Source organism: Lutjanus erythropterus, chromosome 9 (assembly GCF_056507025.1).
Source record: "Lutjanus erythropterus isolate fLutEry1 chromosome 9, fLutEry1.hap2, whole genome shotgun sequence".
Classification (NCBI taxonomy): Eukaryota; Metazoa; Chordata; class Actinopteri; order Lutjaniformes; family Lutjanidae; genus Lutjanus; species Lutjanus erythropterus.
The window spans coordinates 11,020,646-11,046,327 of NC_139325.1; the positions used below are offsets into that span (position 1 = coordinate 11,020,646).

Below are 25,682 nucleotides of genomic sequence, written 5' to 3' on the forward strand. Positions count from 1 at the left end.
CCTTAAAGGCTAAGGTTCTGCCAAGAACCATTTACTTCTGAAGAAGCCTTTATGAAAATGGGTTTGTCAAGAGTTCCATCAAGCAACATTTTCATCCAAAGAGCCCTCTTTGAAAGAAAGAGTTGTTTAAGGATTGTTGAAATCCTAGAAAAATGACTTCGTTAAGAGTCTTTGTACTGTAATATAAAAGAGGTTCTCAGTAAAAACCCCCGGGTGTGTTCTAGATAAAACCTTTGGAATATAAAAAGGTTCTCGTTCCATATAAAACCCTTGGAATATAAAATGGATGGGTTGGATGTAAAAACCCTGGGTGGGTTCTAGATAAAACCCTTGGGATATAAAAAGTTTCTAGGTAGAACCCCTTGGATGGGTTCTACATAAAACCCTTGGAATATAAAAATGCTTGCAGCAGAACCTACTGGGTGGGTTCCTGTTAGCACCAATAGAAGGTGGAAGGGTTTTGGATGGAAAAGAACGTTTTTTTTTTGGAAGTAAGTGTTCTTCAAGGATTGTGAAATCTTTGAGGGACTCTCTCATCAAGGGTTCTTTGTACAATAATATAAAAAGGTTCTCAGAAGAACAGTGGATTCATAAAAACCTTGAAATATAAAAGGTAGAACCCCTTGGGTGGGTTCTTGATATAAAAATGAATATAAGGAATATAAAAAAAGGTCAGTAGAAACTGCTGGCTGAGTTCTTGTTAGCAGCCTTAGAAAGTGGAAAGGTTCTGGATAGGTCTCCCAGAGGTGTTTTGGGTAGAACCATTACACAACAGGAGGATTTGCTGCAGAACGTCTTATAGGTGAAATCTCTCACAGATAGTTCTAGGCATATCCTTTTATGTTGGGTTCTCCGTAGAAAGCTCTGAGTGGAATCTTTATAAAAGGTTCTACCAGAGAGAAAAAATGTTTCCCCTGTTGGGACAAGCCAAAGAACCTTGTGGTTCTATTAAACATTTGTATGAGTGACCCACTATTTGAGTTTTTTACAGGGGAAAAATATCAATAGTGTCATAAAAGTAGTGGCAGCAGGTTAAAGAGGAGATGACTGGATGGAGTTTGGTCTTAAAGAAAAAATCCTCTGTACTCACAGACGCTCCTGTGACTGACGTGAGCAGCTGAGAGGTGACAAAGAGGCATGTAACTGCTTTTTTTTTATACCTTTTTCAGATATGGCAGACCACAAAAAAATCCAGATCTGATGGCAATGTACATGAATAGGCACGTTTTGCCATTACTTAATCCCATTTTGTCCATAAAACATGAAACATGCTACTAAAAGCTGAAGGATTTGATGCAACTTTTATTAAAAATCAGACATGGTCCGGTACTGTTTATATTATACTATATGCCTAATACCATAATGCATTTTCTTTACGTTATTTTTTTAGCATTATAATAAAATTGTCAAATTTAAAGACCTGAAAATGGTTACAAAGTATCAGTTTTCAGCAGCCCTGGTCCTTAAAACGTTTTTTTTTGGTTTGCAAGAGCCCACATCAGTGAAACCCTATGTAAGAATGTCTTCTGGTTCTCAATGTTAAGTTCGGGGCTCTAAAAGAAACACAAAAATTATGTGCAATTTGCCTTGTTAGGGTTTCGGGTTGCAGAGAGTTGGAATGGGTCAATGTGAATGATTTCATGGGTAACGGTAGGTGAGTGGAAGGCAGGAAGTTAGCCGGCCGTGGGTGGAACCCCCTTGTATATGTGGAGGTTTTTGGCAGCCCCGAGAGCAGTCTGTCACGCTTGCTTTGGACTCATAAAAACGTACCTGAGACAGAGTTTGGGTTTCTGCTGGATCTCACTGCAGCCCTAATTGCTCTTGAGCGGCTTCAGAGCAAACCTCCCAGCAAGCCCATGGCTGCAGAGTGAAAGTGCTGCGCTCCAAACATGCCGTCATCCTTCATGTTGTGAGCCGTGTGACTGTTTCGCATGAATGAAAGAGCAAAACTTCACCTGAACATGCTAGATATTTATCAATGAACATCTGCAAGGCCATTCCACTGTGTATTGTTGATTTTATCATCTAAATTATGATTTTTTTTTTTTTTAAATGTCAAATAGTTTAAAAAAATGATGATGGACAAAAATGACATTTTGGGAGTATACATATCAACTTCTTTGGCAAGAGATAGATGAAAAGATTAATATCACTATCACATTTGTACAATGAATATACCTGAAGGTAGCAGGTGTTTAGCTTAACATAAAAATTGGGGGAAACAGATAGCTTGGCTCTCTGCTATATAATATATATAACATTATGTAATATATATAATATAAGAACATCCACTACCCAGCACCAGTAAAGCTCATGAAACACATTTTATATAATTTGTGTCATCTGTAGGTTACAGAAAAACAACATGAAAATCTGTAATTTTTTTTGTATGGACCCAAGCTAGTTATTTTTCCCCATTTCTGGATGTTTTGCTGAGCTAAGCTAAAAGACTACTTGCTGTAGCTTCATATTTACAGGGGAAACTAAATTGAGTTGCAGGATGTGCATACCCAGTATATCTTGTTGGAAGACCCACCTTTACTCTGTTCTGACTGCTCACACCCCTACAAACATTCCAGCTTTCTGCTAAACGCTAACGTGTACCAAGTTATGATGCTTACTGGCGCTATGAAGTAGTTAGGGTTAAGGATAGGTTTGGAATGCAGTTATGGTAAGGGGTAACGTGGAACAAAAACAATAGCTGCCATAGCTAAGCTGCTCTCTTCCCAATCCTGGCAGTTTGTGTGGTCAGTTAGTGTTGTAACAAAGTAAATGGGGCAGGGTAGGGACAGGTCTTCCTGCAAGGCATGCTGGATCTGCCATCCAGTAGGTTGGTTTAGTCCCTCCCTAATATTTACACACAGACATAAGAGAGACTCTCAAAGAAAGCAAAGAAGCTTATTTTCCAAAATTTCAAAATATACTTAAGTGTGGAGGATTTAGTGGAATGTAGCAACGAGGCCGTAGATTGCAAACAACTGAATACTGCTTGCCAAAAATGTGAAAAGCCCTCGTATGAAAAGCCAGTGTATGGTTTGTCCGTCCTGTAGAAACAAGGCAGTTCAACATGGCGGCCTCTGTGGAAGGGGACCCACACCCCCTAAATATATAAACATCTCCATTTAAGGTAATGAAAACACAACAATTCTTATTTTCATGTGGTTATACGCACATAAAACTATACTTGTGAATATAATATTCCATTTCTGCCATGTTCTGCCAATAGATTCCCCTAAATTTTACACACTGGACCTTTAAAACACACACATTCGGCATTTCCCTTTGTAAATGCAAATTAATAAAGTGATTCCCCTTGCATTCAAACTGTATTTTTGTGTATACATAAAACCATCCTATGTCTAACTGTCACAATATGTTGTTGATGGTTGAGGATATATGATGGGTCCTTCATGTGGTTCGTGTACAAGAGCAGCAGCTTTCTAGCAGCCCCTCTGCCTTGCAGACATGACACATTGAGGCACTTATTAAGTCTTTGTATTAAAAGGTCTTTGCAGAGGCTTCCTCAGTGATGTTCATATGGACCCTGGCTTTTGTAAATAAAATCCTCAAGGCTCAGAGGGATCTTCAGATAGCTGTCAGAAGTGGGAACTGCGGATTTGTTTTGTTTCACGCAATATGTTGTCTGTGGTTGAAACCGTAAACGCCGTTGGTTTTATCGTGTGAGGGGAGTGGCACTTCAGATGGCGTGGAGCCTCCCCTCCTCGTCTCGAAAAACATGCGTGGTAAAACCTGGTATGCATAATCTCACAATGAGTGGCTTTTCTGTACGTCTGGGTCACTTCAGTTTCAAAGTGATTGACAGAAGAAACGCTAGACGAGCCAAGGCATTACATGATCTGTGGGGAAAGATGAAGCCATAGAGGGCAGTTGAGCATGTGTCAAAACATGACGCATAGCGTATTTTGTAGCAATGGGGTGGATTGGGTGGGTTTCAGTGTGTCTGCTGTTTGAGGAGAGGGGAAAGACACAATATGCAAAACAAAAACCACATCCATAACTCGGAACACATCCCCCAGCACACTAAACATACAGCTTTATGTTCCTGCCAAATTAGGTTAAGCTGCAATGATCTATAGAGACTCCAGAACTAACACTTAACCCATTTCCCTTTGATTTTCTCTTCTTTAGTGCCACTTTAAAACATGGCTGCTACATGCTTTGGCAAACTGCTTTCAATTTTCATGCCAATAAAGCACGCTGAAGTACACTTTTTTACTCACAAGCCTCTTCTAAATACTCTTTTCAGTGGTTTCACTTATGCTCTAAAGGAGCTACTCTTGAAAACATTCCATCGAATTGATGCCTGTTCCATCTCCAGGACATGCATAAATATGCATGAAAAGTCTATAGATAATGTAATAATAATAATAATAAAAATAATGATAATGATAATCTAATAATAGAAAAAGTTATATTATCAAGGAGCATGTCCTGTACTTTGTGAAACCATAATAAAACCTACTTACAACTCTGAAAAAATAGAATGACCCTGTCTCCACTCTTTCATGCAGTCCTGCTACCCTGACACATTCCCTCCTTTGAAAATGTGGGACATTATACAAGTCGCTTGATCAACAACAAGTAGCATCATTTGAGTCTCCTGAAAGTCATGGGAAGACCAAAAGAAAATGCTAAAAAATTCTGTGCAATCCAATTCTGTGTCTATGTTTGGTCATATTTTAAGTGTGACAGGGAAAGTTAATCTCAATGTTCAGTTGTGTTACCTAAATTATTTTTTTTAGATGTTATGCATAATTTTTAAAAGATAATTTTACTAAACGACTTGAAGGTGTTAAGACTTCTTAGGTAATTAGTCCCTCCAGGAAGTTGTATTATTGCAATCCAAACAGTTTAAGTAAATTCAACTTATCTCTGTGAATTCTGCACAATCTTGCAATTTTGTCCAATCAATGCAACTTTTCCACAAATATGATCAATCATCATAGCTTCCTGCAAGCTCCATCAATCATAGCAGTGCCCTGCACAAACATCATACATTCACATGCCTCAATGAACTAACTCAATGATCTATTATTTAGTATTTTCTTGTATTTTATTTTTTTTTAATTGTGACACAAACACAAGGTTTATTGACATTGTTATTAGTTTAGTTTTAGTTTATTACTTTATTTTTCAGGTAGAGCACATATTAATAACATTTCTGAAAATATGAATTAGCCAGAAAGGCTCATTTTTATTTTCATATATCAATATCCACCTTTTTTGTGCAAAAAAAAAAAAAATGGCAACATTGTTTTGCACTTTTCACCTTCTCCTGCATTTGCAAAAAGCACCTTGAACACTGCGACACGTGTTACAACTTTTTAGAAAAGCTGCCGTGAAATCAAATATTTTGGGCTAAGAAAATCCCTAAAAAAGCCAGCTAAATCCTAGATGGCCTGACTGATGCAATGTGTTTTGCTAATGCTATACTAAAAAAACAGTCCTGTTATGAAAAATGCATGATCGTCATTTAGAAACCATGTAAAATATAAATAAAACGGCTTGAGATTGACCGTGACACATTTTGAATAGTTAAATATGTGTTATAAGATACAGTGCTGAAAAAAGATAAATTATTAAGTGTAATTTTGAAATGTTACAACATTCAAATGGCACTGATTCAGTGGAATGGCCTTCTTATATTTCCTCTACTCTCAAAAATCTGATTCAGATGAATGAGTGTTTTCTTTAAGAATGGCTAAAACCTGCTGGCAGCCGACAGATTGATGTAAAGTGCGCTAGACATTGTGCCGGTAGTGTAGGACGTGAGTTGGACAGCGCTGCTCCAGACGCTGTGAATTGTGGCCTCCTTCCTGACATACCTGTGGCCTGAACCCCCAAACCTTTCCACAGACACACACAAGCTAATCTCCCAAGATCAGCACCAAAAGACTTTCTCTCTCCACCCTGCACAGCCTCTCCTCCCCCCCCCTTTTTTCCCCACCAAATCTTACGCTAATTCCAGGATGTGGGATCTGCTGCATTCGACGGGCGTGTGATTATGTTATCCTCAATCAGCGTGCATTGCGAGATTAGCAACCAGCAAAACAAAAGTTTGACAACAAAGAGTGAGCAGGACTCATGAGCCAGAGTCATGAAGAGGTTTTTCAGTGACTGTAATTTTGCCGCTGATTGACTGGCCGGTGATCTAAGACGACCACAGGCCCTGATTTTATTTTTCTATTATTGTTGGGATAGTATTGTTAGCACACTGTTAATAGTTATAGAGTCGAGCTGGAGAAATAAGCTTTCCAGCCTCACAGTTCTTGACTTTTGCCAATTTGGCTTTCCCCTTCTGTCAGTGTTGTGTTCGAGTTTGGCGAGGGGCAGAGGGAGCGAATGTGACCAAGTTAATGTGAATGTCAGTTTGCTGTAAACACATCCAGACTGTATATTCTACAGAAATATATGGTTAAGAATGAGGTTTGGGCTAATGATGCACTTTAGTTTTACTGAATGGAAGGATTGACAGGATGAAATACGAGATATATTTGAGAAATTATGTTTGTGGTGTAACTTTTAATACAGCTGTAACATTTTTAATAAAAGTGACATTTACTGTTTTAGCATGTTTTAATTTAAGTATTTTTATAAGAAAATATAAAAAAATATGAGCATGTAGTGGAAACCTCTTAAAGTGATGGTGTCTGTCCAGGTCATTTTTTTCTTTATGTCTCATGCAGATTACCTTCTAAATGACATTTGTATATTTATTGCATGAATATAAAGCGATAAAACTGACAGCTTCACTATAGTGAAATGTATATAGATATGTATACCAAATTTTATTGACTGTTTCAAAATACAGTACGGCTGTTTCAAACGCTTTTTAAATTACAGTAAAAATTAAATTACTGTAGGGGAGAGCGGGGCATCTTGTTACATGGGCAAGTTGGCAGACTGGTTATATCTACAACCAAGGGGTGCTATCTAAAAGAATCTAACATTTTTATGTACAACTCCCTGTTCTGAAGTCATTTTGCTCTTAACATGCAGTATATGTCACTGTAATCTAAGGTGAGAACTATTTTCTTTTTTTTTACCCATAAAAGTAAAAAAAGAAACCTAAACCACACTATTTATATAATAAATCTTTGATATATAAGTGTGTTCATTTGCACTAATTTTGGAAAGAGTAGAGATGAGAAAAGGTGCCTTTTGATACCTATACCAAAGTCCTGTACTAAAGCTACCTTGTGGTATAGCTTGCAATAGCACACACGTCTCTCTGGGGCACGTTGCTTCAGTGCTTTTTGGGGCAAATTTTCACATGTGATGATTTGCAATATGTATTACTCAACTGCAGCCCTGAAGAAGCTGACTTTGCTCACTACTAAAGTTGGTGGTTGCTATGCAGCATGTAAATAGCAGTGTGCGTGTGTTGATGTACTGCCTCACACAGTATGAGCAGTAGTAATTAAATTGTCAAATGATGTGGCCACATGGTAGAAAAATGGTAGAAATACACAAGAGGGTGCATAACGATGAAATAGACAAAATATGATAAAATGTGTTTTGGTAGGAATACGGACATATGAATAGAAGGAAAATAAACAAGTAAGAACAGACAAAAGGAAGCCTGTTAAAATGGTTTGAAATTAGGAACAAAAGGCTAACAATGCAGCACACCACTCTACATAATGCTAAGGGCATGTGGCAAGTACAGCTGGAAAGTATTAATAATATGCAAAACATCTATCTGAATAAATTAGACTTTTACATGTAGAAATTTGGTAGAAAGCTTATACTATTATTCATGTTCTTATTTGCTGAAAAATATGTGACAGTTGACCTTTTTACACATGCACATATTGTACTTAACTATTTATAACTGTATCTTAGAGTGAGGAGTACAGATCTAGAGATTATACATTTATGCACAATAATTTATGATATAAAGTAAAATAGAAAATGAGTGACTGTATTGTACTGAGACCAAGAAAATATAATGAAAGCAAAAAATGTGACAAAATGCCCTTGTTTCCCCTATTGTATATAGTTAAAATAATACAGTACAGTTCTGTATACAATATATATATATATATATATATATATATATATATATATATATATATATATATATATATATATATATATATAATATTTTTTTTTTTTTTTTTGTAGTTTGTCATAAGCTTCAAGGAGAGTAGATTTTTTTAATGAGAGAATCTTTGTTTTTCCTGTCATGATTTCATTGTGCACGTAGCAGCTGGCTCAGGTAAATAAAATAGAAATACCATAGTTGAAACTGTTTTTCATATGTATGAAAAGACCTAATATGAGCACTGTAAGTGGACTTCCAGATTACTATATATATTAATTATTTAAACATTATTTCCATTGGATTGATTCTATCTCAAGCTTTTTGATCCACAAAGGCAGTTTATCACTGCAACCATCATCACTATAAGCAGTTTCCACTCTATATCAAGATATACTGTGCCTGCAGATTATTTTAGCAATTTCTGAAAGGCTCACATTTTAAATCAGAAAGACTCAGAAAACAGCTGTACATGTGTACTGTAGCCAGTTGATAAACAGCACCTGCGTCCAACAAGTAGAGCCAGCTGACTCCAAACACTCAGCTGTATTGAATTGAGAGACAACCTGCACTGGCACAACTGAAATAAGAAATAATAATATCTTTGACACTGGATTGACAGTTAAACATAGGACACATTTTTCCATCTGAGCACTGGAAGAGCCGAAACCAGTCATAATTGGGGGTTTTCATTTCTCCTTTTATGTCTTACCGAGCGAGTGCTGACTGGAGATGAACAATCACCAGTCTGCGTGATGAATAGGCTCGGAGCGCACACCCCAGCGCTGCCGTGATCGATGGGGTGTCGCTGTAAGCCTCATCCCTAAAGACCATCAGAGACACATTCTGATTAGCACTTAATCTTACTTCCATCCACCCCTGGCTTCAGGAGAATGAGTGTAGTTTGGCAGAAGCAGCACACCTCTCTGAAGACCGTCTCCCAGCACTCCAACAAAAGAAATGAAAAAAGATGCGTCTGACATCCGCTGACTGATTTTCACATGATTACAAACCGATGCTTGCACTGGGCCCACTTAGCGCTCACTTTCGTCTGGGTGAATCTGTTCAGAGAAATCTAATATGCGGATCCACGGCCAGTAACGCAGGCATGCTCTGCTCTGTCTCTCAGGGTTTGTCCAGTTTGCTGCACAGTGTTTTATTAAGCGTTGTGGTAGGTCGCTCAGTTTGAGCGCCGCCGTTTTCGGTCCCTGCTTGTGATATTTAAGACTTGGCTTACATCAATTGAAGTGTCTCTCGTTTGGAGAGATTGTATTCGCCCAAGGACATTTTCCTGTAAACGGGACGCTAAGGAGTTTACACTGAAAGTCACTTATGGTGGAATGGACTGTCTTTTTACTGGCTCCTTTGTCTTCCGCAGGCAACTCGAGCCGAGGCCAGAGCCACTGCGGTTTTGGGGGCTTTCATCGGCTGTCTCAACACAATCGTTCAGGAGGCCAGCTCTGACCAGAATTAATGCAATATTCACATTCATAACCAATCAGCATTCGGACGGCAAGAGGGGAGCCAGAGTTTGCATGAATGACAAATTGTTGAATTGAACATATTTACTATGAATTAGAGAATATCCTGCTGATATATCTATTATGGTTGTTTTGGTTTTATTCTTGTACTTGGGTTGTCTTCTGCTGGTCAGCCCTCCCACAGTTGAGTCTGTTGCCTCAAGTTCACCCTGTCCTTGTCGCCGGGTGAAGTCCGGGTCATCCACAGTTGAGTGATGATACAACAGTCTCAAATAATTTCTTTTCAGTTACTACAACAGAATAAACAGCTTTCTGACCTGCCATACTAGATGCATCTTAGTGCAGCTGGAACAAAAACAATAGTACTGACTTCATATTTAAACAGTGATGCATTCTCATAAGATGATTCAGACAGACAGTGGCGTAGATTTTTGCCTTCTGATACTTATGCAAGCGCGTTTATTTCCCCCAAACAGCCAAGCCAAACTGAGTAGGTACTGGCTGTGTGTGTGTTCATGTTTGTGTTCAGTTAAACCAGTGACTGAAACATTCAGGAGGCCAAGAGGCTGGGTGTTTATTCCTTCAAAAGTTCCCGCTCTGCCCTCGACTCTCTCCTCCAAAGCTCTTGGCACTCGACCTCTGAGTGAACTCAACACTCACCAGAGTTCTTTCTGTTATTTTCCTGAAGTAACACCGAGTAACGTTTTTCCTCCAGCCAGCAATTAACATGGACAAAGACTGAGAAGATAAAGATGATAAATCCACTTATTAATCCCATAAGTTAAAAAATTTAACCTTCCTCCCACTGATAACCAGGTCTGTATCAGAGCACAGTCCAGGTTGACTCAGGGTGTTTATTCCCTCACAAGCTCTGTCTCTGCCCTCAGCGCTCTCCTCCAAAGCTCCCAACTCTCAGCAGCTGTCTGCCAACAACCAGCGGCTCTGTGTCACCGGATGATCCTCCCATGATACATGCAAATTTTTCACTCAAGTTGAATATTTTTGACTTCCTTTGGAAGTCAGAGCTGGGAATGATGTCATACTTGAGTTGACTGCACTCTGGCACAAGTCTGAAAAAAAAAAACGTTTTTGTGCTTGCTAACAATGCATTACATGGTATTTTGCACATACAAACACAATAGCACCATGTCCACAAATATAAGTATATTACCACATCTTTCACTACTTTTGTTGTGCAGAGCAGCCATCTTGGATTTTGAGGCCAGGGTTAGTGAGGTTCCTCCGACTTTCCAAGTTGATAATTTAACTTTAGGGGGTGTTCCAGTTGAATTTTCCAACTGGGAACGCAGAAGTTCTCCGAGTTCAATTGTAATGCACCATTATTTGCACACATTTTGCGTCTATTCGTGTTTTGCATTGGCTTTGTGTATAATCTAACCGCTCTGCTTTCTGTCTGAACACACCTTAAGACCCTCTACACATGGTGAGCTCAACCCTAACCTGAATCATCATCATGCAGCTGGTAGCAGGATACTTCCAGGAAGTTACACATACTCACCATATCCACATTGTAAATTATGATATATATACAAAATTAACAGAAGCAGTTGTGTGAAGCACGAAGAAAAGATGGCTTGGATTTTCAAATTCAGAAAATTACCAAAATTGTCCGTAAACTCATGTAAGAAAGTGTGTGGTGTTTCAGATACTGTTTGACCATCAAAGCACTTCTGTTGAACTATACTGACATCTTTATGTATTTCAAACCATTTTGTTAATCACCTTTGTTGTTTACTCCTCTGTGTTTCTCTTACAGCTAGCTATGGAGCGCACCCCATCTGTAAAGGCTGCTCGGTGTGCTCCAGAGACAACGGCTGTGTAAACTGCCAGCCCAAACTCTTCCTGTTTTTGCGGAGGGAAAGGATGAGGCAGTATGGGGAATGTCTTCACGACTGTCCAGCCGGATACTACGGCATGCGCAGCCCTGAACTCAACATGTGCTCCAGTAAGTCCTCTGAAGCTTAATCAACCCAGCCTTTCCCACCTCTACCCCTCCATCTCTCACACCACTGACTTTCCCCTCCTTTTCGCAACACCCCTATCACCCCATTTTCCCCAGGCGCACATACACATTCCCCCCAACTTCCCATTTTCCCACAACACATGATTTATTGTCAACTATCCAGAGGAGACACACATACCTCGCAATTTGAACGGCTCATCTGTTCACACAGGTGGATGTAAGTAGTGAAGCCTCGTCTTAGCAGTGTCTCCCTTGGGATTTAACAGTGAACTACAGCAAGGATGAGCACTGCTTCTCTTTAACACTCCCTTTACACTTCACCAGGATGTTTGAAAGCATGAAACCCAGGTGCAAATGCAACCAAGATGCACCAGAGGTTCGGCCATACCTACTCCAGAGACTCATATCATCACATTCAGAGCAACACGTAAAAACCAGCACTTTTGGCCATGTCATTCAATATTATTTGAACTACAAAGATGATTATTAGCATTAGGGCATGAAACTAACTTCTTTTGTTGACTGTCTGCAGCGGCTTGTGGATTGAGACTTTCACCAGACGGTGTAATTTCCTGGCAGCCAAAGTAGTTTTGACTTTGAACAGAAAGCCAGTTGCAACTGAAGTGTCCAGATCCTCCACTAACGACTGGATGTTCATTGAAATTTGATAAGGAAAAACAAGGCATTAAGAGCAGCAGAGAATGAATTAAAGGGATAGTTCAGATTATTTGAAGTAGGTTGTGTGGGGTATTTATACATAGTCAGTGTACTACTTACAGAAGATGGCGATTGACACACCCCCAGTTTGGAGAGACAGACAGGGGCACCAGTATGGAAGCTAAGCAATGTACTGCTGTGGACAGGGTCAAAAGCAAAACATTAGCCGTTTAAAAGAAGGTCCACCTAAAAAAATCAATATCAGTTAAGTGTATGCTATATTTATATTATCACTGCTTTACCTTGCTATTAGACAGGCTTTTCCAGCAGGAAACTGCTGTTATATAAGCCAAATATGACTCTCTCCAAAACCAACCAAACTCCATTGATGAAATCAGTAATTTTACGATGGAAAACACAGGAGTTGATGCCTTGACCTGTTTGTGTGTTTGTGTGACTTCGGTGAATCTGAGATATCCTTTTATAACTCTAAAGTCACACACTAACACAAACAAACTAACAGATGAAGGCAGCTTTAGATCAGCAACCCATGTGTTTTCTTAGGTAAAAATGATTGATTTCACCCATGGAGTTTGGAGACAGCAAAATTTGCCTTGTATAAAAGCCAGAAAATGCTGTCTGATGACAAAGTTAAGGTATGGAAATATTCTAAATATAGCATAACTTGAACTGATGTTAATTTTTTTTAGGTGGCTAAAATACACTTTGCTGCTGATGCTGTCCACAGCAGGACATTTCTTAGCTTCCTACACTGTGACTCCTGCTGCTCTCCAAACTGGGGGTGTGGCAACCGCCATCTGCTGTGAATAATATGCTGACTATCGGTGCAACCCCACCTCAAATAATCTGAACTATCCCTTTAACCCTAAAGATTAGCAGTGTATTAATAACGAAGGCTCACTGCTAATTGTGGTTTCAGTGATAGTCATATCAGATATTTTGCTAATAGTCACCTCATTGTTACACGTTACTCTTGTGGACTGCAGGAAATGTTTTCTTTCACTATACTATTTTGTGGAAAACATTGTTTTGCTTTAATAACTTGAAACAGACCACACCTTCAGTCTCACGCACTCTGAATTATGTTTTACTATTAAAAAAGAAGTCCAACAATAACAGTGAAAATTGAAATGTCCTCATGATTCTTGTTAAAGAATAACTCTAAAATCCAATTAATGAAATGTCTCCCTCTACTCCTTATGTAGTACCCCGATCTCATAACCTTATTTTAACATGGAATATACTCTGAGAGAGAGAGAGACTTTATAGGTTTACATGGAGCCTGAGGTGTTGGCTGAGTGTTTCATATGAAAACAGAGAGGAACTTGAACTCATTTGGTTCCCTGAGCCAAACTCCTGACAGATGCACTAAAATGAAGCCCCAGAGGAGGGTGTCGGGACCTTTAGGCCCAATAATACGAGCCTGTAGCAACCACAGGAAGAAGAAAAAAAACATTCTGCTTACCCAATCCCTGCCGACCTAGGTGCAAGTACATCCATGGACTCCATTTGATCATGAAAATAAAAAGGCATGTCAAAGCTGCGCCATATGACTTTGGATGTTAGTACCCCAAAATGGTTTAGAATTTCCAAACTTCAGTACCCAGAAATTTGACAATTTAACCTCAGAGCTTGATCGTGTTGACCCATCCAAGTTGTGATTCTTTATCACTGTTGGGTAGTAATTACCTTCATGAGATCAACAAGATCACCCTTCTTTCCAGGCTTCATGTTGTGTTCTTGTAGCCACACCACAGTGATTCTGACCAGTCGGTGTTCTATGAGGAACTACTGACAGCTGTGGGTGTGTCTTAAAACATGATGGCTCGTAAAAAGTGTAGATGCTGCTATACCATCAGGTATGTCAGAACTGAGAGTATTTCTTTATAGAGGAGCAAAGAACGGCACTGAAGGGTTTTCTCAGTGTAAAAGATTTTTTCAGTCTTCTCCCATGTAATTTCATCAGAAGTGCGTGCATGTCATATTTGTTTGTTGATATGATTTATTTAAGTTGGGCTGTGATAGATGGTGAGTATAGATGATGAGTGATGGTTCATCCATTCACCTGCCAAATATTTTTTAAAGGGTCCTCCCTTTTCCAAACTGTTTTTAAGGATGCTTCTGAGATGGATCAAGTATAACAAAGCATCTGTCAGGTTAGGGTAGAAATGAGCATTAATTAGAAATATGTTTCAGTTTTTCCACTTAGAAATAGTAGTTGGAAGCTTCAAAAATATGCCTACCCACTAACTCCAAAGTTGCCTTATTTAACAATTATAAGATCTGAATCTAACATGGTCTGAATGAAAAGAAAGAAGAGACAAACAGGATTTTATTCTTGTTTCTTACATGTGAACATCAAAATTCCATTTTTAGCAAATAAAGTCAGTCTACATGACAGGATTTTTTTTTCTCTGTTGCAGTATCTCTGTCATTTACACAAATGTGATCAAAGAAGTTTTACAGAAAAATCTTGTCTCCTGCAGTTTTAACCAGTACCAGTCATTTCACCCTAATTCATGAGTCAGAGAAAATTGGAGGAGAAAGACATCTTGTTCTCTGGTGAAGAGTCTTTTTATTTTTTTTTTTTCTTTAACCCTGCTATCCTAACCGCTGTATCTCCATGCTGGGTGAAGTTTGACTTTAACCGATCCTGATGCGTGGCAAGTTAATCTGAATCCCTCTCCATACAAACTTCTCATAGAACAACATCTTGTATTGTCACATAGCATCACATCTCCGAGTGAGACCTACTTTGATGTGATCGCTGCTTCAGTCATGGCTCTCTAATCCAGTTTCCTATTTGACCTTCATTCTCAGCTGTGCTCTGCATGTCATTTTCACTAAAAAGTTCATGTACGACCTCCATAAACAGACATTTTATTGGGTTGGAAGCTAATTGTCGGGTCAGTGAATAGTACTTGTGAGTTGACACAGGCAACTGGTATGCAAAAGTTTGAAGGTACAGTGGACAAATGACGGTGAGGGGTTCTCCGCCAGCGTGGTCAGGGCTGCCGTGTGCTCCTGGTTTCCAAAGAGGCCTGGAACGTGGCATTACGTCTCTGTTATCATGAGCTTTTTTAAACACAGTCTCTGAAATCACTTAGGGAGCAGCTGCTTATTATTACACAAGAGTTTGTCTGTGTGATCTTATCTCATTCAAGAATTTTTTTGTGGACTGCCTGGGTAAAGGAAAACAAGAGCTAGACAAGCAAGAGGCTTATACACTCAGCCACTTGCTGGCTGAAACCTCACTCTCAGTTTTTCTGAAGGGGCCCGGCTCCTGAGGCATGTGACAGGGAAAGCTATGGGTGGAGAGAAGGGATGGATACGCTCGCAATATACCGAGTTCACAGCAGATGCAGTCTGATGCAAAGGAAAGGTACACAGATAGTTTGCCCAATTAGGAAAATTCAGGCAGACGATAGACAGCAGATGGACAACACTTTCTTGATGGCATGGAAAAACAAACAGTATTGACGGAATTGCAGGATCAGATCAGCCATTTTTTCCTTTTTGTGTGAATAACATCCAGTTGTATTTAACATTGCGGAAAATGGCAGAAAAATTAAAATTAAAATATTTGCTGGGTAATTTTACTGTTCTGCTCTTTAAACTGAAACAATCACTTTGTGAAATTATAGATCATTATAGGTCAACCTTTTGGTCATAAAGTAAACTTTATGACTTTGTCAGTTGAAGACTATCTGAATGCACCATTGGTTTTGTTCTCTGTTGAAGTAGACTGTTTTATTTGGGGAGAAAGAGCATGTTCAGCATGACTCAATAGGGACACATATCAGGCACACCTAGCAGCAGTTTACTATAGACTTTCTACTTAGGGTTAGGGCTGGATATCAGTTCCAAAATAACCAACCCATCTTCTCTAAATGTTATTCATCATTGGATTCTTTTTGTACCCCGATTTGGGTCAGGGGCCTGATCCGAATACGCTCAAGCCCAAGATTCAGTTTGCTTGATTGGTGTGAACACTGTGTACCGCGCACCGTTGATCCGTGCCCAGATCCACCTGAAAAGGTGGTCTCGAGTACAGTAAATGTGTATTTGCATACAGTTCACATCAGATGTAAAAACTCAATACAAGGAAGATGACTGCTGGGGTCTTGCAACTGGCTGGCTTTAAAAGACCATAGCATAAACAAATGTTGTGTGGGTGATGATGCAAGTATACTCGGGTACAGAACAACATTACTTATGTTGAAGATGACTGGCGGGGTGTGGAGAGTTGGGGCAATCATATTCAGGTACGGTATTAAACAACTGTAATGTGAAAACACTCTTAGAAGAAAAAGACTGTTGGTATGGTATTGATCGCAGCCAATGACCGCAAGAGTTTTTCACTTTAATGCAATGTGTGATTGGCCACCACCGCAGCAGCTTAGAACTCATACAGTGTGTGGTGTGGTGAAGTCAAGTGTGGTGCATTTGAAGGAGTTGGCAGTTCAGCCTGCTGAGATGCCACAGACATTCAAAAGTATGGCTATACAGCACGCCTGTGGCATCTGATAAAAATAAATGCATATAATTGCAGAGGTATTATTTCAGGAATATTTCCATTTACATGATGGGTATGACATGAAGTAGAAAAAATGAATAAAATACTCTGTTGGTTTTGGTATCACTTTAATGGTACTGGTATGGGTACTGGTAGGTTACTGTAATTTTTTATACAATACCCAGCTCTAATGGGTGCAAACAGAATGAACATAGAAAGTCCGGACACAAAAGGCCAGAGGTGCATTCAAATTCAGCAGTCAGCTGACAGCAGTATCTCAATATCGCTCAGTATCTCAAGTTAGACTCATATTATTGCCAGACTGTATGTATTCCATTGCAGGTACTATGGATTATTTTATTTTCTTACAAGATATAACGCAATATAAGAGAAAAATGAAAAATACAATTATTTTCAGTTCTGCAGTTTGCCAGTATACAAAGAAATCTGCATTCATTTCTGTTTTTTGAGACTTTAGGGGAACCACATAATGCTGTATTCCCAACACTTCATAAAAGACTGGAAACAGCCCAGTATACCCTAATTTATCCTAATTTATTGGCCTTACCCTACATAACCTACACATTTATCAGGACTTCTTGAGAAATTGCCTTACTTGATGAATTTTAAATTTAAGGCTCTGTACTGTTCTGGGGTTTTCCCTACACTGCAGAGAAAATAACACCATAATTAGAGCCAAAAACAATGGGAACAAGCTATACTTTCCGCAATATAACATAACTGGAAGCCCATTTACAGCTACACTTCAGCTAGATTCCAAAGAGGCCTGAGACATGGGAGCCACGGTGTTAACTACCATCACTGAGATGTAGCTGGTTCGTTAGCAATGCCTCGTTGTTGCATAATACCTTCCTGTATGTCCAGGATATTTTGTTCAGCTTTGCAAGAACTCCTTTCAGCAGCTAATGGACAGCTTGATATGAGCCATAAACCATATGCAGTAACTCCAGTGTTATCCACAGGGGTTCTTATCAGCTGCCCAGAAGAGGCCCCACACCAGTGTCTGTGGGTGTCAGCCCACTGCTCTGCAGGGAAGATTTGTAGCAACGGTCACACAGTGTGCTGCTTTATGTACAGCCAAATCTGTGTGAATGCGGTGCAGTCATGCTCTCGCCTCAGTCACATTTCATAATACCTCGGTTTTAACATACATTCCCAAGCCAAAGCATATTCTGTCATTTTGTATCACAAGCAAGCTCTCTGGCTGAAAGAATTATGAGCTGAAAGGCGACTATCAGAGCTGTCTTTTTAAGGGGAGAGAGTGTTGAGAGGGTCAGCATGGGAGCAGGGCTGCATTCAAAACTTCCTCCCTCCGGGTGTATTACGGACCCCCCACTGCTACACACACATACACACACTCTAGCCACCAACCCAGTTGCCTTACCCCGCTGCAGCAGGCTTTAAAACACAAAACAGAAACCCCAGCTGTGCTCGCTGCCAACCAACAACCAGCCTGATCAAGGCCTGAGATTGCCAATATCCTGGAAGCGTGGTTTAAATATCACAGCTCATTCAGTGCCATGTGCCACTAGAGACTCCTCTGTCAGAGGTAATTTTTTAAATTGCCAATTGTGATTTCTTTTTCACTGCATTTGTCAGACTGAAGGAATCTGTTACCAAGTCCCATTGTTTTATTTCTCACTGCTTTGTCATGTCAAATTAGGGCTGGAAGTAGAAGGTGATTGGATTGGATTTTCCAAGACTGTTTTATTTAAAAGTACATCATGGGCATTTGTTGGACATGGACAAGAGCCATGCATCATGGGCCAATCGGGTACGAAGGCTGTGTAAAGGCATTAACGTGAGTTTTGCAACCTTCAGTTGGCAGCGATGGCAGCCTGCTCTGCCTCTCCGTGTCTCTCATTCAAGCCCTCTCTTTCTCGCTCTAATTCTGAGCTTGTGGGTATTTCCATTGCACAGTCTAACCAACAAAAAGACCAGTTGCTTTTGGCCTTTGAGCTTCACCAAGGGACATTTAATCATCACAGCTTTACTAACTGCACTTTCACATTTGCCAGACAATACAATAGACCCACCAAACCAAGCCCTGCTCCCAGGACTTTACAGCCAGACGCAGAGTTGAATTGGGTTTTTCCTCAAAACACTGTGTAATTGTGCATGCTATAGTGTGAGTGGAAGGGCTGTCTGTGCTTGACCACCGTCTGAAGCTTCAGCGGTCTGTGTGTGTGTGTGTGCTGGAGTAGGTTGAGCAGATACAGGAGCGGATCCTGGTATATCACAGACTGTGTTCCTTGGATTGAAAAAGCCGAGAGGACCGCTGACACATCTGTCATCCCGCTTCCCTCTCTGGGAGATGCTGATTGACAGGAACACCACCTTCGCTTCACCTAGCTCCACACCGGCATGTGTGGGGAGCACCCATGTGGAAAGAACAGCATGGAGAGAGCTGGGAAGAACATGGCAGCTCTGGCCTTTGCCATGAACTCCTGCCATCCGCAGCCCCGCACGACATGGCTGGGTGGCAGCGAGCAAGCCAGAGCTTCCATGTCAGCCAAACCCGGGGCCTAGAGAGTAGGTCAGAGCTGTTCGACTCAGCTTGGAGGCGAAGGATGGAAAAATAGGGCTTGTTTTCCCCCTCACACTGCCAGGCCTTTTTACGACATGGACACTCCTGCTGCGCAACATCGGGCCTGGTTAGCTTTGTGGAGGAGTCTGAGACTCTCTCGGTAGACGACCCACCTCCAGCTCAGATAACATAAAAGACCCCGTCTGGAGAGATTCATCAGTCCTCACAGAATGATTTAGCGCCTTTTTCTTCACACAGTGAATATTCATGTAAATAAATAGAGTGATTACACATGGTGGTGTCAGCAGCACTTGACATGAGGCTTTGAGTGTCCATGATAAAATCGGTGGGTTTCTTATCCAGACCACAGCAGAGGGACCAACTTCTGCCAAGCATGCACCATTAGATCACATGTAACGCTCTGTGACTCATCTCTCAACTTCAAATGCACTTGACATGCAAACCACATAAAATTGAAGTGCAAGATCAAGCAAACAACAAGAAAAAGTGCATCAACGATGCATGGAACTGGTGCAGCGCTGATCTCTTCAAACCCTCGGCCACTTTGCTGGCAGCTTTTGAAATTCCTCTCCCGGCTGAAACACAAGGCTTCTCCTCCTCCCGTGTTCATAATATAACTCACGGCCAGAACCAGGCTGGGAGATAATGATGATAATACGTTTAAGTCCCGGGAACACTGGGCCTTCAATGGGATCTGATGACCTCATTATTTCTCATTAGTTTCCCTGAGGCACCTCGATGAAGACTTTAAAGGTGGTCCAGAGGTTAATCCCACAGGGAGAATGAACCCACTCCCCTGTATCTGTTTCTGGAGCTGCAAGACAAGCTGCCCGACTCTGGTCGGTGATCGGTGTGGGAGCATCTCCAGTGTCACAGATAGCCCTCGCTGTCCCGGATAGCCTTTTTCCAGATAACTGGACAGAGGGATAAAGGTCTGTCATAGTGATCTCTTCCGACCCACCTCGTTCTCTGATGACCTCTGACCTCTCCAGCTTTGCCTCCCTGCATTCTTACTCCCATGGAGCCACATTGATATGTCATCCACCTCATCCATCTCTCAGAGTGACGCTATTACTTATCTTCTATTTAGAAAACAGGATTTCCCAGCATTCAAACCATCGACTTCCCACATCTGTAACTAAAACCATCAGTGATGTTTTAATCAAAAATCTTGTTGAGGGATACTACTGCTACAAGGATACAGTATTTCGAACATCTGCATTGCTCGTATTTACTGTCAATAACTGAGGATTGCACAACAACCCCAGTGCTCGAGAGCATTGCCAGATGTTCTTGTTCCCTTCCCTTGTACTCTTTTATTTTTTTTGTTTGGGAGCTAAAAGTCTCTCAGGTGATGACAGGCCTGGGAAGTGTGAAGGCTAAAAGACAGCTTTGTGCTTTCCAATTAGCTCTGTGATTTATTAGCATGCTCCCGGAATTGGGCTTGTTTTGTATCAAACCCAAGCCAGGCTTATGCAGTCGCACCCAGAAAAAAGTGAATGAGAGGCAGAGAGCTAAATAAATGGACAGAAAAATATATACCTCCCTTCAGGGCTGCAACTAATGATTATTTTCATCGTGGACTAATCTTTCATTATTTTCTTTGTTAGTTGTTTGGTCTAGTAAGAGTAAAAATGTCCATCAGTGTGTACAAAAGCCCAAGATGATGTCCTGAAATGTCTTGTTTTACAGAAAATATTCAGTTTACTGTCAGAGGAGTAAAGATACCAGAAAATATTCACATTTAACTCTTTAGACCCCATTAGAATTTTACAATGTTGCTGTTGCTATTCACTTAAAAACACAGCTATGTTATCAGAAGACCAAACAACAGTAGTAGTAGACAGTGTTTTTGCCAACTTATATGAGAAAAATCACTGAATTTACACCTGGAAAAGTCATGACCCAGTCCTCCCAAACGACCCTTCATCGCGCCTCCCCCAGAAAACAGTTTCAATTTTGCCGGCGAGAGTCGAGTACGTCCCGCTGTTTACTGATGGTGATCATTTGATGTTATTTCAAACAAAAAACTGATAATGTCTTTGCCGTTTTCCACAATAGGTACTTGTATGAGAAAAAACGTTGAATTTATATGTAGAAAAGCCATGACCTGGTCAGTGGTCTCTGCTAACTCTTCTTTCAGAGGTTGCGCTGTTAGTAAACACACACACACACACAAAAAAAACACAGATCTTATTGTTACGATGTATATTTTTTCAGACCTGGTTATTGATGACAACTTTTCCTGTGTTTTAATTTACTGGGAATTAATTTAAAAGTCTTAGGTGCTATTCTGAAAAATAGAACGGGTGCTATGGGGTCTAGAGGGTTAAAAACTGGAATTAGAGAATTTTGAAAATTTTTCTTAAAAATTCCTCAAACTAATTAATCCATTATCAAAATAGTTAGTGACTAATTGATTAGTTAACAACTAACAACAACTAGTTAACAACTAGTTAACAACTAATCAATTAATCATTGCAGTTCTACTTCCCTTATACTCCAAAATAACTCTAGAGATCCAAGACAGATGTTGAGATACAAGATAAAATGGATGAAATGTAATTCCTAGACTAGATAAGCTAAATAATATCATATGATTGAATTAATGACATGAATATGATATGGGAACACAGGAAATTACCATACAGACATACCACACCGGTGATTTATGGTCAGAATGTGCAGTACAGCTTCACTCCAGAGCGGGTCTATCTCCAGCCGTATCTGATTGGTATGTATGTGTGTGTTTTTGTGCATATGTGTGTGTGTGTGTGTGTGTGTGTGTGTGTGTCCATGGTTTGTTTAGACTGGTCGGGAAAGCGTGAGACCAGAGTGAGTGGGCAGAGGCCATACTTTAGGGTTCAAAGTGAAGCGGGGAGGGACCCCCTCGTTTTGGAGGAATGTCGAGGAGGAGGCCTGATGGTTAGCTGGAGATGGTGTAATTAAGGGGTGTGATTGTGAGAACCTTCCCTTCCCCGGGCCCTGCAAGGGTCACAGATAAAAGAGCAGCCCTCAGCCTCCGTCGCTGGAAAATCACAGTAACACAGTAACGCATTAACACACGCGCTAATGCACGGTTGCGTCCCCCGTGCGAGACACAATCAGAGGAGCAGATGACACCCCACCTGTGAAGCCCCCTTGCAGAGCGGGAGGAGATGGCGGCTGCAGGTTATGGATTGCGGTTCCCCGACACTGGAAGCCTATAAGACAACACAGAGCCTGTGAGGAACATCATAAATTAGACAGCTCTGGGAGGCTCCTTCTAATCATGTGGGCCTGTGTTGGTGTGGTTGTTGTAATTTGGCCCTGCCTGACGTGCTATTTGCAGAGAAAGAGCTTGATGACACATCGCCGTGCCTTTCTTTGCGAGCGCGGCGCTGTGTGTCATGCGCAGCGGCAGGGTGTGGCGTGGGAGGATGAAGTGTGCTGTTGTGTTTGCTGACTAAATGCATCAGCATTTTTCTGGAAAGGCGGCGCAAAATGTTGCTGCACCCCGAATGCCTCTCCCTTCCTAACTCACCTTGCTCTTTTCTTGTATCGTGGCCAAAAACTTAAAGGAAAATTTGTCACTTTTCATGTGGATATTCAGTGATGTAGTTGGTGTTGAGGAAGAAATACAGGCTATTACAGCTTGGATTTCCAGCCTCTGGGTAGATGAGTATTTTTTAGGGCCCGACCAATATTGAATTTAGTAAAACAATACTGATATCAGGATATGGGCTGATATTTTTTGTACAGAATATAGAATAAATACATAAACACAGACTTTTGCAATGATCCTTCAAAAGCAGTTAACACATGTAATTAAAGCAGGATATTTTACAGTTCAACAATAAACTTCTTGGTCCAAAATGACATCAGGGCAGTAAAACAGTCATCTTTCACTAATACTTTTAATAATTACAAATAACTATCAATTAAAAAAAAACACACACACACACAAAAACACAGCAAAATATATATTAAATCTGAATTTTAAAAAGTGGATCAAATATACAAAATGCTGCCTATAAAACTAACAAACACAACATGCATTACATTCTTTCAAAAAAAGAAGACTTTCATCACATATGCCAATAGCAATATAGCTGTGATGTTGGCAGATATTGTCCCAATAAATGAGTCGACCAATATATCAGTCAAGCTCTAGTATTTTTGTCACCTTACTCTATGTTATGGCCAACAAAGTGACACAAAGTGTAGGCCGGGGTGTTGATACACTATGGCTCTGTGCATAGGAGAACTCTGCAATCCTCAGTTATGGAAATATTGGATCAGTGCAGACTGATAAGATAGCATGTTAAGGAAAGTATTCAGAGGCCTAATGGGATGTATTCTTCCTGTTGCAGCACACCATTAGTTGAAAACACGTGAGCTTATGTATTTGTGTCCAGGCCGTTGGATGTCGGTACAATCTGTTGAAAGAGGTCAGCGTGACATAATTTCTCACCGTCTCCGCCGTTGTGTTTTCGCACTGTTGGTATTTACTCACTCTAAACAAGAACAGGAAGATGAAAGAAAAATCTCAGTCAGGCAAAACAAGCTCTCTGAAATACACTTGAGCCCCGGAGAGAAATAATTCACAGGGCATCGATGGCTTTTTTTATTTTTTATTTTTTTTGCGGGAGAGACAGTATAATCCTTTCAAGGACCCCCTTCCCCAAACCCCTTAGCTTTCAATCAACTCCAGATGAGAGGGTTGCTCAGACCCTGATGAGTCTCCTCTTTCTCTGCTTCTTCCTCCAGGGTGCAGGATAGAGAACTGCGAGTCCTGCTTCAGCAAAGACTTCTGCACCAAGTGCAAGTCAGGTTTTTACCTACACAAAGGGCGCTGCTTTGACAAGTGCCCCGAGGGCTTTGCCCCGCTGGAGGACACCATGGAGTGTGGAGGTACGTGAGATAACACAGACACGTACAAAAAGTTTCAAGAGAGTCAACAACCTTGTCTTGTACACCTTTACAGTATTCTATGGTTTCTCATTATTTCTCTTGGCCCTAGGATTTTGTGTTGCACTATATGACAGATAACTATTAGGGCTGTCATGATTTCATTTCTAAATTGAGAACTGATTGAGATGAGCTGGACTGAAAATGGATTGAAATCAAAAGCAGGATCTGCTTTTTTTTTCTCTCCACCCCCACCTACCTGTGCATGTCCAGCGTGCGTGTCCAAAGAAAAAACACAAACAAACCAACACTTCAAAGATGACACAGCACAACTCGCTTTTCAGTTTGAAGAAGCTGAGAGCGGCACCAGTACGTAAGCTAAGAAATGACCTGTTATGGACAAAGGTCAGCAACAAAAGGTATTTTGGCCACTTAAAAAAGGTCCACATAAAAAAATCAATATCAGTCTCAAGGTACACTATATTTAGAATGGTTTCACTGCTTTACTTTGCCTTCAGACAGCCTTTTATGACAGGAAACTGCCTTTATATAAGCCAGATATTGCCTTCTCCAAACTCCACAGGCAAAATCAATGATTTTACCTCACAGAACACGAGAGTTGCTGCTCTACTGTTACCTTGTTCTATTACTTTGTTTATGGGTTTTTGTGTGACTTCAGTAAATCCAAACTATAACTTGAAAACACAGAAGTCACACAATAACCCAAACAGACTAAAAGACTGAGGCAGTGGTAGACTATGCTCTGTGAGGTAAAATTGCTGATTTCACCCCCACTCTTTGGAGAGAGCAATATTTGGCTTATATAACAGCACTTTCCTGTCAGACAAGGCTCTCTGCTGGCATAGTTGTGACAATATTCTTTTTTTGTAAATTATATTTATTTATATTATTTAACATGACAGTAATTGCACACAGCAACCAGCAGACCGAGTAAATACACAACAACATTAAGATTTACATATCCTAAAATAATAAACTTTAAAAAAAAACAAAAAACAAAGAATCTCACATCACACCCATAAAATGTCACAGTGATAAAGTATAGAAAAAGACAAAATGGCTCACATGGTTGTAGTGAGAATATTCTAAATGTAGTGTATGCTTAAATTGATAATGTGGACTTTTTTTAAGTGGCTAAAATACCTTTTATTGCTGACTGATAGTGTGTCGACCAGCATCGACTGTAGGCCAGATGCACTATTGATAAGTACTTCAAGTACCCGCTTCAAATAATCCAGATTGTCCCTTTAAAAGTTAATATATTGTTTGATTTCAAATTTAAATTTGCCTGCACAAAGAAAAAACACTAATGCATTCATTTTGTGCTTCCTTTACCTGTACCATTTTTAAATTATTGTTTAAGCACCAGTATTGAAAAAACAATACCCGACCCTAGTAGGCCTGTTTATTTAAAACGTATAAACAAGCAGTTCAGCTGGGACCACACACAAAGAGGTTACTGCACCTCAGTAAAGCTC

At 40.3% G+C, this 25,682-nt stretch overlaps 1 protein-coding gene across 1 annotated transcript in view; it reads left to right on the top strand.

Moving 5' to 3' along the window:
- Positions 1-25,682, top strand: part of rspo2 (R-spondin 2) — an 80,463-nt gene that overhangs the window by 24,456 nt on the left and 30,325 nt on the right. The window contains exons 3-4 of the mRNA XM_084726140.1: positions 11,324-11,512; positions 24,043-24,186. Coding sequence (XP_084582266.1) covers positions 11,324-11,512; positions 24,043-24,186 — 333 coding nt within the window. The remainder of the gene's footprint in view (positions 1-11,323; positions 11,513-24,042; positions 24,187-25,682) is intronic.